Source organism: Anabrus simplex, chromosome 1 (assembly GCF_040414725.1).
Source record: "Anabrus simplex isolate iqAnaSimp1 chromosome 1, ASM4041472v1, whole genome shotgun sequence".
Taxonomy (NCBI): domain Eukaryota; kingdom Metazoa; phylum Arthropoda; class Insecta; order Orthoptera; family Tettigoniidae; genus Anabrus; species Anabrus simplex.
Genome location: NC_090265.1, coordinates 1,195,418,146 through 1,195,434,416, shown reverse-complemented (window position 1 = coordinate 1,195,434,416; position 16,271 = coordinate 1,195,418,146). Strand labels below are relative to the sequence as shown.

General features: G+C 38.7%; 1 protein-coding gene across 7 annotated transcripts in view; it reads right to left on the bottom strand.

Moving 5' to 3' along the window:
* Window positions 1–16,271, bottom strand: part of LOC136858186 (uncharacterized) — a 115,033-nt gene that overhangs the window by 56,169 nt on the left and 42,593 nt on the right. For all 7 annotated transcript variants that reach the window (XM_067137546.2, XM_067137549.2, XM_067137545.2 and 4 more), the window contains exons 5-6: window positions 14,724–14,886; window positions 6,438–6,535 (exon numbers count right to left, since the gene is read on the bottom strand). In XM_067137546.2, the coding sequence (XP_066993647.2) occupies window positions 6,438–6,535; window positions 14,724–14,886 (261 nt within the window). The remainder of the gene's footprint in view (window positions 1–6,437; window positions 6,536–14,723; window positions 14,887–16,271) is intronic.

The following is a 16,271-nucleotide window of genomic DNA, read 5'->3' as shown; positions in this document are numbered from 1 at the left end:
AAACAAACAAACAAACAAACAAACAAACAAACAAACAAACAAACAAACAAACAAACAAACAAACAAAGAAATAAATAAATAAATAAATAAATAAATAAATAAATAAATAAATAAATAAATAAATAAATAAATGCTATGAAGCAGTTGGTCAAAATATGATGGGACACTTTAATAACCAATGCGATAAAAAAATCAATCTTGTCAACGCCTATTATATTCTACCCATCACAGAGATGAACATTATGCACTGCTGACTGCCACCACATTGAGGCACTTGTGATGTGGTGCTGGCGATGTGTTCTTTCCATTTTGCCACACAGAACTAACACATCCGTTCTCGAGGAAATCTGACCACAAAAATTATCAACCCTGATATAGAAAATTCTTACATTCTTTGGGCAAATCACTCACAGCCTCCACATGGTGAAGCTGGTAGTCCAGGAGAAGTCCAATGTGAAGCAACGATGTCACCCTTCGGACTGACTTCATAGAAACCTTGCGCAAAACCAACCTGGAGCTAGTGACCCAGCAGGCTGACCATAGTCGATGGCAAGGAGCAGTACAATATGCAATTATATGCAATGGACCATAATGAAAATATTTTGTCCTATTTTGCATTACGTCGCGCACCGACACACATAGGTCTTATGACAACGTTAGGACAGGAAAGGCCTAGGAATGGGAAGTAAGCGGCCATGGCCTTAATTAAGGTACAGCCCCAGCATTTGCCTGGTGTGAAAATGGGAAACCACGGAAAAACCATTTTCAGGGCTGCCAACAGTGGGATTTGAACCCACTATCTCCTGGATGTGATCTCAAGCTGCGTGCACCCTAACCGCACGGCCAACTCGCCCAGTAATGGAAATATTGTAGCTACCACAAGTCTGTAAAGACATTCAAAATACGGCGATCTATACTCACAAACATTCCTTTTACACTGGACAAATGACAGAGAAATTCTTTCTATTATACAAATGGAGGTAACAATGAAATAAATATTCACGGATACATTACACCTGCAGCAATGCTTTAGGTGCCTCTGATGAATACAAATAATTGTTCTTTGTTTTAAGATGCACAAAGAATAAATTAACAGCATTTATAGTTAAAAATTAAGGAGTTTTATTTATTATTTTAATCAATTACGGTATCTATAATCACACATATTCATTACATAGTGGTGTCTTTAAAAGTAGGAAAGATCACAATATGAAGATAAAGTTGGAATTCAAGAGGATAAATTGGGGCAAATATTTGTTTATAGAAAGGGGAGTTAGGGATTGGAATAACTTACCAAGGAAGATGTTCAATAAATTTCCAATTTCTTTGCAATCATTTAAGAGAAGGCTAGGAAAACAACAGATAGGGATCTGCCAAATGGGCGACTGCCCTAAATGCAGATCAGTAGTGATTGATTGACAAATGATAGAGAAATTCTTTCTACTACAATGGATGCTGGGCAATAATAAGTGACAATGAACTGAACACTCAGGAATACTGTACATTACACCTACAGAACTGCCTCAGGTGCCTACAATGAATAGCCATAGTTTGTGTATAAGATATACAAAAAATAACTTAATAGCATTTAAATTTTTAAAATTAAGGAAAGTTTTTCATAATTAAACATTTAAGTTATGAGTACTTATGTAGAAAACTGTAGTGGGGTGGTGGTGATTGTTTTAAAAGGAAGTACAACTGGGAATTCTCTTGTTTGGAACTCTGTCTCTCAATGATACGCTCACTATTTTCCTTTGACATAATTATATCGGTCTCTTTTGCTTGACTGTTAAGTACCAAGTCTGACAGGCATAAATCAGTATTGGAATAATCCATGTGTTGAGTGCCTCTAGACTCTGTTTCCTGTTTAATGATTTATCTAGCACTATGAACTTCAATCCCCAAAAGGCCTTCCAATCCTAAGTTATGCTACTCTATTCTTTGTGTTAGTAACATCGGTTGGCCTAGATAAACATATTCGTCACTTCACTTCATTAGTAACTGCATCCTTAACGAGATTTTTCCATCCTGAGCGGTCTTCAGTTCTTCTTAAGATATTGTGAAGAGGTAGACCGGTGATCTTCTTTGCTTGCTCTAACCATCTACTTGTTGTTCTGCCTTTTGGTCTGGTGCCTTCAATTTTTCCTTGCAGAATGGTCTTTTCTAAATTGTCTCCTTCTCTCCTCAAAATGTGTCCCAGGAAATGGAGGTAACTTTCACTAACGTGGGAAGATAAACGTTTCGCGATGCTCAGTTCTTCTATAATGGAGGCATTTGTTGTTCTTTCTGTCCATGGTATATGGAGCATTCTCCGCCAACACCACATCTCAAAGGCATCTATTCGGTTCTTGTCACTAGCCTTCACAGTCCAGGTCTCACAACCGTACAGGAAAACAGAGAACACCAGTGATTCCACCAATCTTATTTTCACTGTTTTGGATAATGCCCGGTTCTGCCAGATCTTTGTGAGTTTAACCATTGCGGCACGACCTAGGACAATCCGTCGTTTTATTTCTTTATCACAATTTCCCTCGTTACCGATTATGGAGCCCAGATATACACAATCATTCACCAACTCCAGATCTTTCAGGCAGATCTTTCTGCAGTGCAGATCACACTTTTTCTAAAACAAATGTTAGTAGAAGACTTTTATTTTGGAGCAGTGGGTTATTAAACATTATTCTCTGGTCACATTCTTTGACCGGCCGGAATGACTTTGCCCGCCATTTTGAATCAAACAAAACTTCCACCAACTTGAGAGATCAAGTCGAAATTTGAAGGTGCGAGTTCAACATTCGCGACCTCTGTGCGCTTTTAGATGCGGATGTTAATCCACTTTCTGACAGATTTTAATTTTGTCTTCATTAGTAAGGAATTTCATGACTTTTTCCATATCCATAACCAGGCTATCATAAGACAAATTTGCACCGCGTTAATCAATTTCAGACGATTATGTTCCTAATCCAGATGTAGGCTACCGTATCACATGACAAATATTCGCTACACTTCACTGTACCACTCAACACAAAATACATTCCTACCTTCTGAATAGAATACGAAATACAAGCACAAATAGGCTCACAGTGTTATTCAGAAATCTCGCTGCTAACCGGCAAACAAAACTGAACACTCCTGAGGCTAACGACTTGCTCCTTGAACATGTAACAGTCGCAGTTACTTATCCTGTCAAGTTCAGGAATTCAAGGCCTTTTCCCGTAATCACACAACTGTGGCGACGGCTCTTACCCGAGAAATCATGTTTCTTTCACAAGGGAGGACAAATAACATTTTCAAGGCTAGGAAAAATGTGATCGTACTAAGCGGTAAAATAGCAAACATTTGTGACTTGGTAAGTGAGGTGTTTTTATATATATTTAACACAATGAAAACCGGAACTTCGAATTTATGACGTGCTAAGCAGGAAAATGTGTTAATGAGGAACACACTAACAAGGTTTCACCGTACTTAATTCGATAAGCATTTGTTGTACTGTAGTTCTCTGTGGGAGCTTGCAACCAGCATGATATCAGCAAATTTCAGGTATGTCAGTCTCTTCCTGTTTATCCTTATCATCTTTGTCATCCCATTTTAGTTTTCTGAATGTATCCTCCAGGACATATTTTAATAGCTTGAGGGAGATGAGATCTCCCTGTCTTACTCCTCTGCCTGGACGGAATGGTTGTACCTCTTTCTTGGTCTTCACTTTAACGATACTCTGACTTTTTACAGAATGTTGATGTATTTAGAATCTATACCTTGTTTGCTTAATGCCTGGAGTACACTTGAATGTTCCATTGAGTCGATTGCCTTGCTGTAATCAATGAAGGCTTCTGCCTTTTCAATGACTTGGCTGAGGGTGGTCTACAGTGCTAAAGCCTGAGGCGGAAACCTACTTGTTCACATGGTTGGTTCTCATCTAGTCATTTCATCAGCTTTGTTTATTATACAAACTGGCCATAAGGCTTATTGGGCTGTAATTCTTCAGATCATCTTTTTGGTCCTTTAATTTTTTTTTGCTAGTTACTTTACGTCGCACCGACACAGATAGATCTAATGGCGACTATGGGACAGGGAAGGGCTAGGAGTGGGAAGGAAGCGGTCGTGGCCTTAATTGAGGTACAGCCCCAGCATTTACCTGGTATGAAAATGGGAAACCACGGAAAACCATCTTCAGGGCTGCCGATAGTGGGGTTCGAACCTACTATCTCCCGAATACTGGATACTGGCCGCACTTAAGCGACTGCAGCTATCGAGCTCGGTAGGTCCTTTATTGTGTAGTAGGATGATTGTGCTTGATTTCCACTGCTCTGAAATGATTTCCGTTTCCAGGATCTTGTTGAAAATTGCTGTGATTCACTGTACTAGAAGTTCTGTTCCCTCTTTTACGAACTTGTTCCAGACGCCATCTTCACCGAGGGTTTTGCCATTCTTGAGTTCTGTAACTGCACTCCTTACTTCGCTTGGCAGTATAGGGGAGAAACTGCTCTCGAACGACTTGCTTGTTTACCATTGTGGTGTTCTGGTGGGAGCTCGTATATAGGATTTTGTAGAAACTCGTTGCTACTCCTAATATTTTTGTTCTTCGATTATCATTTAGACTTTCATGGCTCCTGTGACTATTCAGGATGTATATTTTGGGTTTATGCCATGTAATGAACTATATAAACACTCTCAATGCATTTCAAAAGGAACCTTGCATTTCTTCACCAGGAGAAAACAGAAAAATGAAACATGGCGCATCAAAGGTTGCTAAGAGAAAGCAACAAAGAACTTAAAATGGTGCCCTAAGATGCAAGAGGGACGCCATTATAGCCCCATGGTAGGACAACGAATGGCAACAGTAAATCATCATTTTCTGATGGTTCTGATAAATAGGTAGCCATGATTCACTGTGGTTGTAGCCTGTATCGTGGTTGAAATTATCTGGGTGTTTACGTATTTCAACCACCTCCCTGATGATTCTAGGGTGATATTATTTTATATGGGTAAGACCATCCACTCCTTGGAACATGACATAATGACTAGGTTTTAAGGCATGATCAGCAACAGCTGATTTATCAGGTTGGTTGAGTCTGATACACCTGTTATGTTCTTTAATGCGAGTACATATCGTTCTCAAAGTCTGTCCAATATAAACCTTGTCACAAGTACAGCGAACTCTGTAGATACCAGATCGTTGCGATTTAGGCAAATTGTCCTTAGTTGGTCGCAGGAGTTGTCTAATCTTAATTGAAGTTCCAAATATAGTTTGTACATTGTATCTATGTGAGATTTTAGCAATACGATCCGTTGTGTTACATATGCAAGGTAAGTAAGCATCTTTTACATCTTTGTTCTTAACAGACCTCAAATTATGCCTCGGTTTCAGAACCGTAGAGGTCAAAACTTTGCTGTAACTGTTGCTCTCAAACGTGGTTCCCAAGGTGTTAATTTCCTCTTGTAGAGTGGACATTTCACAAATCCTCCTAGTCCTGGTAGTTAAGAGTTTTAAGGATACTATGTTTCTGGGCAGGGTGATGGTGAGAATCTGCGTGGAGATATCTATTGGTGTGTAATATGTCCCGAATTTTCCTTTGACATACAATGCCAAAAGGTGCCCTGTAGGCATATAACAACAAAAAAGAGCACCAGTCATGACCTCACTGAGAGATCCAACCTGATTATGAAGGGGAACATGGAGGCCAATACCATAAGTCCATGGAAAGGTTAGGTGAAGTTGGTAATATTGTCTTTGACATAGTATGCAATGATTATTCAGAGATGAAACAATGAGCATAAGGATAGAGGACATGGAAAGGTAGGTTAAAATGTTATGTAGAATGTCGAATCAGCAAAGCAATACATTTTTACCTCCAAGTAAGACAGCTACTATGGGATAAACAAGTACCATTCAAAACCAAGATGACACTGTGAAAATCATAAAACACCCCTATCCTTACATACAGCCTGGAAACCACTACATTAACAAGGACAACTCTAAACTCCATGCAGCAGAAATGAAGTTCCTACGCAGAAGACTAGGAGGGATAAAATCAGGAATGAAAAAGTCAGAGAAGACGTAGGACTAGAAGATTCCTCACTCCAGAAGAGCCAAAAGGCAAGACTGAAGTGGTTTGTTCATGTAAAAAGAATGAGTGCCAATAGGTCTGCAAGAAAGGGGTATGAAAGAGAAATAAGAGGAAAGAGACCAGTGGCCAGACCTAGAGAAAAATGGACAGAGTGAAGAAGGATGAAGAGAGGTCAGGATTGGGAGCGGATTGTGAACAAAGAATGGTTCATGGACCAAACAAAATGGAAGGGGCTCATATACCACACCTGGGAAACTGGAGTTGGTCAACGATGATGATGATGATGATGATGATGATGAATGATGATTAAGAAGTAACAGTTTTAATAAGTAAAAATATGTCTTACTTGCAGTAAGTTGGTACTCATACCTGAGCGTTTTTGACATTGTTCTTCTGTTTGCTTAAATTCTTGGCATCTTTCAAAAGAGTCAGCAAGAATGTGGCACGTTTTCGAGATTCCCCTTCATCTAGAATAAGAGAAGAGTTGGCAATATTTTTCTTATAAATGTCCATCGGTAGTTAATTGCATTTATTATATTGCAGACATCCTTCCAGTTGTAATAACAATCTACATCAAACTAATAGCTCAGACTACAGTGATTGTTAGTCTGAATAATAACAGAAAATCATCAAAGATAATGTGATTTAAAATAGGACTATGATGATGACTGTGGTGTAATTAAAACTGCTGATAGCATTTTGATTTGGTACTGTAAGTAAGCAACTTGTGGCTTCAATTAGAAACATTCTGATCTTCCTATCAGGTGTTTCTAGCAAGTATAATGCCTTCAAAGAAAAGAAAATATTGTAGGTAAGATTAAATTCGTAACATGATATACTGACACAAATAATGTCTGACAGCAGTAGGGATAACATAATAAGCAAAAGAGTACCTTGTCATTTTTATGGACATCTATATAAAGGTCTAAAAATCCACATTAACAAGGCCCACTTGGCTTCATATTATGCTTCTCTACTCAAGATGATATCTTCTGTAATGGCTGAACAATTCAGTGAAGAATGAGGAAAGGGTTCTTTTATCTCTTCTGCTAATGAAAACATTTATATACCGGTACCACCCTTGAGCAACACTATCTTCAATTTCTTGATGGATGCAGTATTTTTGTACCCCCATTTGCCTCTTTGCACAGGCGAGAGAAAAATGTAGATTTCTCCAAAGTCCCAGAACGCTCAATGATGAGTTTGAGGTGTATGAGGAAGTAGGGTGCCTATCCACTGAAGGCTCAGCAAGGCCAGCTTATATCAGTTATCAATTGTAAAAGAGATTCTGGTCTTATTACTGACCCCACAGTCCAGCTTGAGGCTACTGAAGAACAGCCATGTGCAATTTGCAAAGAGAAGTGTGCAATTTATCAACCTTGTTAGAAAGATCTGGACGCTAAGTACAAAATCAGCAAGTGGGAAGTTGTTATTCCAGAGTAAGAGGAAACACTCCATAAAACTCTGGAGTTCCTATGAAAAATGAAGATTCTTGAAAGATTCCTCAAGATGATAGTCTCATCAGGTCTAAAATCATTGTTCAATATAATTAACTACCTCTGTTCACTGGATTAATAAATTGTATGTCATAAATTTGTGTAGATAGCTGTACACCAAACACATTATGTTATCATTAAACTATATTTCTTTTACTATTATTAACTTTATTGGCCACATTGGACCACTTGAGTCTTCCATGTACACTTTTTCTTTGAAGGTTATACAGTTTGATTCTTCTTATCTGCCCAGTACTACTTCATTGGTTCCCATCGCACTGTTCTTAATTCATCTGAAGTCTCTGCTGGACTTCATTTCAGTTGAAAATTTGGGATGATGATGATGATGATAATAATAATAATAATAATAATAATAATAATAATGTTATCGTGTTTACGTCCCACTAACTACTTTTGACAGTTTTCGGAGACACCAAAGTGCCGGAATTTAGTCCTGCAGGAGTTCATTAATGCGCCAATAAATCTACTGACCCGAGGCTGACTTATCTGAGCACCTTCAAATACCACTGGACTGAGACAGGATCGAACCTGCCAAGTTGGGATCAAAAGGCCAGCGTCTCAACCACCTGAGTCACTCAACCTGGTAACTTTATTTCTTTATTAAGTAATTATTCTCAGGAACTGATCAGGAGGCTGATCTACTCAGAGTCCCTGGTTATGGTGGCTGTCAATTAGATGTTATTTCTCTTATGGCTGTAACAGTATGGAAAATGCTGAGGTATGGGTGGTGCTGAGTAATGACATGACTGAGAGGTGCTACTCGGAGGGCTGGTCATACTGCAATAGCATTTTCTGGCCCAGTAAAGAAAGCAAGGGCAAAATGGTTAGGACACAGCCCTTGTAGAATTAAACCGTTACATTAAAATAACAGTTACAGTGCCGCTCTGGTGTTACCTTTTTCACTGGCACTGGCACTGACAACTGATGTTTCACAACTCACAATATGTGTGAATACAAACCCTCGTTTGCAGTTGCTGCATTTCTTGACATGGACGTCATCAGTTCCTGGCTCCAATAGCTGGACAACACCGTTCTTTTACTGTTGCATGCAGTTACCATTGTGCCTCCTATCACGTTGCTTACTTTAGTGTTAATGTTAACTATGCGAGATGTGATTTGTTTCAGCTACAAACATCCTACCATTTCATGATTTTTAATTGAAGAAATCTTGTGTTATCACAATTTGTTTTACATCACACCAACACAGATAGGTAGAGGCATGATTATTTTGCATTAATTTATGTTCAATTTTGCAAAAAGGAAACAATCATTTATGTCATTCCACTAAATAGGGCTGTCTCCATCGCTTTAATTCTTTCCTAAAATTATTCATAAAAAGTTTAATTCACGACGTTTGTGAATTATTTATGTGAAAGATAAAGAGAAGCAATATTTATAATCATTATTTTTTATGTAATCCTGATTAGAACTATGAAATGGCGTATGGCTTTTAGTGCCGGGAGTGTCCGAGGACAAGTTCGGCTCGCCAGTTGCAGGTCTTTTGATTTGACTCCCGTAGGCGACCTGCGCGTCATGATGAGGATGAAATGATGATGAAGACGACACATACACCCAGTCCCCATGCCAGCAAAATTAACCAATTAAGGTTAAAATTCCCGACCCTGCCGGGAATCAAACCCGGGACCCCTGTGACCAAAGGCCAGCACGCTAACCATTTAGCCATGGAGCAGGACATAATATAGCCCTAATGAAGTTTGCATAACAAATTACCCTTTCACCCTACATGGCCATAGCTTTCATCGTAAATGGAAATATCATTAAGGGATTTTAAAGAATATTAATATGAAGGGATACTTCTGTCGAAACGAAAAATCTTTATTCTGTCTTTTGTTTCCCTTCACACACGTGATAATGGAATACAATTTCAAGACCATTATTTTCCATGAATTTCATTGCATTTTTGCACTTATCGCAAAATAAGTAAATTTCGCTTTAAACTGGCCTTGTCACTGTAATTTGCAAAAACAAAATCACTAATTTCTTAACCACAATCATATGATTCGTTAAGATATTTCAGAATCGCTTCAAAATATTTTTTGTTGCATTTATCGTTAATGTGAAAAATCATGCCTCTACAGATAGGTCGTACAACGATGGGATAGGAAAGGGCTAGGAGCAGGAAGGAAGCGGCCATGCCCTTAATCAAGGTACAGCCCCAGCATTTGCTGGTGTGAAAATGGGAAACTACAGAAAACCATTTTCAGGGCTGCTGACAGTGAGGTTCGAACTCACTATCGCCTGAATGCAAGTTCATAGCTGCACAAACCTAAATGCACGACCAATTGGCTCAGTCTTTCATATTATCCTTTATATATAACATACTTATTCTGGCCTCCCCTGCGAACCATGTGATCTTACGGCGGTGGGGAGGCTTGCGTGTCCCAATGAAGCAGATAGCCGAGCCGTAGGTGCAACCATATTGGATGGATATCCGTTGAGAGACCAGATTAACGAATGGTTCAACGAAGGGGGGGGGGTAGCAGCTTTTCAGAAGTTGCAAGGGCGGCAGTCTGAATGATTGACTGATGATATGGCCTTGTAATAGTACTCAGCATGGCTTAGCTGTGTTGATACTGCTACACGGCTGAAAGCAACAAGAAACTACAGCCGTAACTAACTCCTGTGGACATGCAGCTCTCTCTGTATGATTGATGTACTGATGATGGCTTCCTCCCGGGTAAAATATTCCGGATGTGAAATAGTCCCCCATTTGGATCTCCAGGTGGGCACTACACAAGAGGAGGCAATCTCATCATGTCTTGTATATCTAATTACGGGACAGTTTCCTTTTAATGGCAATATCAATGGTGGTGGTATATGAGGATTCAACCAGTCTCTGGGCTGAACACACAGCATACAAACTGTGGAAAATAGTTACAGACATGAAATTAAAAAATGGTTGAATATTTTCCAACAGGATATACCTAATATAGAGCTTAATTACAGTAGGCCTATCACCAGGTATGGTGAAATTTGAATTTCAGCAGCTGATTTGTTGTTGGGCTTAAAGAATCTAGTAACAAGGCATAGTTTGTTTAAAATTAATCAACAATATACGACAGACTCCGTGGCTCAGGTGTCAGCGCTCCGGCCACTCATTGCCGAGTTCCGTGTTTCAAATCCCGGCCACTCCATGTGAGATTTGTGTTGGACAAAGCGGAGACAGGACAGGTTTTTCTCCGGGTACTCCAGTTTTCCCCGTCATCTTTCACTCCAGCAACACTCTCCAGTATCATTCCAATTCATTTGTATTCATTAATCATTGCCCCAGAGGAGTGCGACAGGCTTTGGCAGCCAGCACAGTTCCCATCCTCCCTGCTAGATGGGGCCTTCATTCATTCCATTCCTGACCTGGTTGAATGACTGGAAACAGGCTGTGGATTTTCATTTTCAAGTAAGGCAAGGGAGATGCTCAATTTGAAACTGAGGAGAAAGATAAATATTTATGTAATTGCAATTAAGGCCACAGATTTTTTAATAAAATCATGGCAGTAAGAATCTTTTGGGTCAACCGACCACGTGTATATATGCAGCATTTCCAAAGCATCAATGTGGGTGAAATGATATGCAAACTCATGGTCTAACAAATCACCCAAATGGTTCTTACTACTGCGATTTATTGTTCTTTGGCCGCGAAAACCTTACTTGGCATTATACCTCCATGAGGAGTACAGTTTTTGATCATGAAGGGAAAGCTTCTAACCTGATGGGAAAGAACAACTCCTCTTTGAACTCTGTTTGTGATTTCAGCATTTGATCGGTTATCTTCAGCCAGGACACTACCGAGGTATTGTAAGTGGTTAACTTCTTGCAATTTCTGTCTGTCTACTGTGATATTTGCTCCTGTCTTTTGTCTGTTGACTGTCAAAACAACTGTTCTCTTAAGGCTGATTTTAAGTCCAAATTCCATAAAATGACAATACCAAGCATTAATCTTTCCTTGAACTTCTTCCTTGTTACCTCCCCAAATTACCACATCATCTGCAAATGCCTTGAATGCACTGTTCTTGCTGTGCTGTTTCACTCTGTTCATTATCTCATCCATCACAGTGATAAATAGTAGAAGTGACAAAGTGCTGCCTTGTTGCACTCCTTTACTTGTTAAAAACCAGTTGGAATAACCATTTCCTATTCTTACACAGCTTTGGCAGTGTTTGAACAACATTTACTTTACTGATGAGAGATACTGTAACGTTTCTCTTTTTCTAATATCCCAAAGTTTTTACCTCAGTGTACCTCAGTTATAGGCTTTTTCTAGGTCCAGAAAGACAAAGACGACATTTTTTCCCTTTTCCCAATGTTTTTCCATTATCATCCTACCAGCAAAAATGAGGTCTGTTGTTGATCTGTTACTTCAAAACCCGTATTGTTCTTCCTCAAGCTGCGGTTTAATGATCTTTCATAATCTTCTCTCTATCACTTTCTCCATCAATTTAAGTCCATAAGACAGGAGTGTGATTCCTCTATAATTGCCACATATCCGTCTATTTCTTTTCTTGAAGAGGGGGACTACACAACCCTTAGTCCAGTCAGTCGGGATTTTTTTCTTCATTCCACATAGCATTCATCACTCTAAATAGCCTGCCTTTGCTCATACTGTTCAGAGCATTTTCAATCTCAAACCAAGTCAATGAGGATTAACTTTTTCCAGCCTTGTTCCCAGTATCCAATTCCAAATCTTCTTGAGTGATTTCTGCTGGGAAAAATACCTTCTCATCTCTTCCCGAATGTCTTCCTCTCTCCACGTTATAATTCCATCATCTCTTTCTAATGCTTTAATTGGTACATGAATAGTTCTTTTGTTTTTCACAATTCTGTACAGCAGTTTCTTATTTCCTTTACTGTCTTCTACTAATTTGTCAGTAAATTCAAGCCAGTTTTTCTTTGTCAGATTGAATTACTCTCTTTGCTATGAGTTCTAGTTCTCTTAGTTTTATGTAATCCTTATTATCTGCACCTTTTAGGTTCTCTTTATCTCTTTCTTGCCTTGCCATATTCCTATCTTTTATGGCTTGCTGAACAGAATTATTCCACCAAGAAGTTTCCTTTCCTTTTGGTATACAACTTGTTTTTCCTACAATATCAACAGCTGAGCTCACAAGTATTTTCTTGAATCGGGTCTATTCCTTTTCTCCTGTTTCTATCTCATCTGTCGGGAGCTGGTCACGGAACCTTCTTTGGTATTCTTCCTTTCTTTTTTCAGGTTCATCCAATTTCCACACCCTTATTTTGGGTTTTTGCCTGGTCTTCACATTTTCCACTGGGATGTTTATAAAGGTTGCCATCAGTAATCTGTAGTCACTGTCCAAGCTTTCTCCTGGCATTACTTTCACATCGGTGATAAACAAACCTGCTTCCTTATCGGAGATAATATAATCGATTAAAGATTTCTGCTGTCCATCCCAGCTGTATCTTGTTACTTTATGGCTGGGTCTTTTCTGGAAAAAGGTCTTCTTAATTATGAGGTTATTATCTTATCTTATAACCCTTCCTCAATGATTTTACACCTTTCCCTTTCCATTTTGTCTCAATCCTAGAATATCAAAGTTTCTCCTTCTATGAGGTCCACTAGTTGTTCACATTTTCCTGTCAGCAATATTCAATGTTCCAATTTTTATTCTATTCTTTCTCATGTAGTTTTTCCTCTTAGCATATATTCGCTGATTATCGGGCTGCCAGCCGTCATACCTAGCAGAAGTATGTGAGGATGTTGTCATATTTGGAATTTGAATTCCATTGCATCCAAAGCTCATTTTATTTTTTGAATGCGGACACCATTACTCTCCTGTTGACTTGCTGGGCCTAACACAAAAGAGGATTTTTTCCTGTCAGGGCAATCTCCCTTAGCCTTTAGCAGTCCCCTGCCACATCCACAAGGCAGCAGCTTTTTTAGTGAGTTTATGTGGCTACTGTATCACACAACAAATATTAGCTACACTTCACTGTACCACTCAACACAAAATATATTTCTACCTTTTAAATGGAATGCAAAATACAAGTACAAACAGGCTCACTCTGCTATTCAGCAATCTTGCTGCTAACCGGCAAGCAAAACTGAACATTCCTAAGGCTAATGGCTTGCTCCCCAAAGTGCAACTTATCCTTTGAAGTTTAGAAAGGCCTTTTACTGTAATCACGCAACTGTGGCGATGACCCTTACCCGAGTTGGAAATCACGTTTCTTTCAGAAGGGATAACAAATACATTCAGGCCCAGGAAAAATGTGATCATACTAAGCGGTAATACAGAAAATTCGTGGCGCAATAAGTGGGTGTTTTTTTAAAATATAGATTTAATACAATGAGAATTGGAACTTTGAATTTCTGACATGCTAAGCGAGAAAACGTGTTAATGATTAACACACTAATGAGGTTTCATTGTATTCATTTATTTGGTACTTTTGCTTCATGATGGAGATAGCAAAAGAAATAACAGTGGTATGGTACTAGAGTTAAGCCAGGAGTGTAGTCTACCTGAACAATAGCTACATATCAATAGCTAAACAGAGTATAATGTGCTGACATTATCATAAGTCACAGCATACTTCTACAAGGAAAGAAGTTTTGAGAAAGATGAAGGGATCATAGGAGTGATTGGAAAACAGAGGCAACAAGACTACACGACAGTAAATATTGTTAAAGATTATTCCAATGACACCTGACCAGTGCCTGGAGATTGCTCAAGATGTGGCTGCAAATTGTCCAAGACAACAAGTTTTAGTATTAAATTTTCTTTGCATGACACATCGTTGTCATCTCCATGATAACGTACCTAAAATTCAGAAGCCATTTTGCAATAATTCCTATCACTGCAGAACAAAAATTATAACATACAGTAATAATAATAATAATAATAATAATGGCGTGTGGCCTCCGGAGAGGCCTGGTGCAGGTCTTTTGATCTGACTCCCGTAGGCGACCTGCGCGTCATGATGAGGATGAAATAATGATGAAGACGACACATACACCCAGTCCCCACGCGAGGGGAATTAACCAATTATGGTTAAAATTCCCGACACTGCCAGGAATCAAACCCTGGACCCCTGTGACCAAACGCCAGCGCGCTAACAATTTAGCCATGGAGCCGGACATAACACACAGTTAAACATAGTAACTAACCTTTGTCTGTAACATAATTCTGCAGACACTGACATGGCTTTGTTTTAAAAGAGGGACAAAATAGTCTGTCAGCCTCAGGTTCCTGCAAACTCTCAGCTAGTTTAGCAGCAAACTTGATGGACTCTTCAATGTATTTCTGTTTAGCTTCATCAGAGGGTGGCACCTACAAAAATAAATTTTAAAAAAATTAAGGATTTAAGAAGTACAGTTATTGACATAATACAATTCAAAAGAAGAAATAATTAACTTCACTGAAGTTGTTGATAAGTATGGCTGAAACCAGGGAACATTTCCTGGTAACAGCAGCTCATGTGATCAAGTTGGGAGAATCTGTACAGTAGCCTGTTAAGTATATGTTGGCATGAGAAGAAAACTTAATACGCTCTGAGAGCTCACTTGACAAAATATTTCAAGTATTTCTATGCCTACAAGAAATAGACAACATTATATCTTCATCAATGGGAAAGGAACAATGTCCTATATAAGATGATTACAATTTTGCTTTACGTCACACCAACACAGATAGGTCTTACAGCAATGCAAGCTCACAGCTACGCGACCCTAAATGCAAGGTCAACTCGCTCGGTATATGGAAGATGACACTATTTTATTTTCTTGTTTGATCAAACATACTACTGTACAACCAACGACACCACTGAGATGGTGTAGAATACATCCCTGCTGTAAAAGGCAACTGAAAGGGGGTCATTAACTTAAAAGTAAGGTGTGGTGACTGCAGCCCCTAACCAAGTCTGACACTGCTACTATACTCCTTGCTTTCATCTGTCCTATCCGACCCAATTGTATCTGACTGCGAGGTCCACAAGTCTTTCATTTTCATGCCCTTCATGGCTGTTCCCTTTCTTTTGCTGAAACTTTACTTATTTGAAGGGTCAAACTCTTCCAAATTTCAACATATTTTTAAATATAAACATTATGGTATCGTAAAACGGGGTAACTTCGGCCACTTTCTCATATATTTTTAAAAGTAAAATGTGAAATATTCCCTCTAATTTTCTGAAAGATATAAGTTCTGCCATATTTGTTCTTCATTTTTTAATATGAAGATAATTCTAATTGTTATTCAATAATGAATTATGATTATCGAAATAGTGTCCGGAGTTACCCCACGTTTTGGGGTAACTTTAGCCGCCATAAAAATAACTCAAGAAACAAAGTTTACATCGAAGTAGTGTTACTGAGGCCAGTGTGAATTTTTTTAAAAACCTGCAGAATGCCCAGTATCAACAATCATAAACAAATGAAAACAATTTGTGGTGAAACAGATGTATAGTAATCAAATTCACATTTTCCACAAAGAAGAAACTATTTTATTTAGCCTAAGCGTACAAGCATTGTTTGATATTACAAATTACATGTCCATTGCATAAATATTTGTACTGGTACAAAAGATAATTAGAAAATATCTGGACCGTCAATCAAGTTCTTAAATGTACACTGTCCATGTCAACTGATATCTGTCTATTTATTGAAAATGGGAACCGTCTTTCCCCTCCCTGTCGGGATAAACTTTCCTGTGTATTGTTA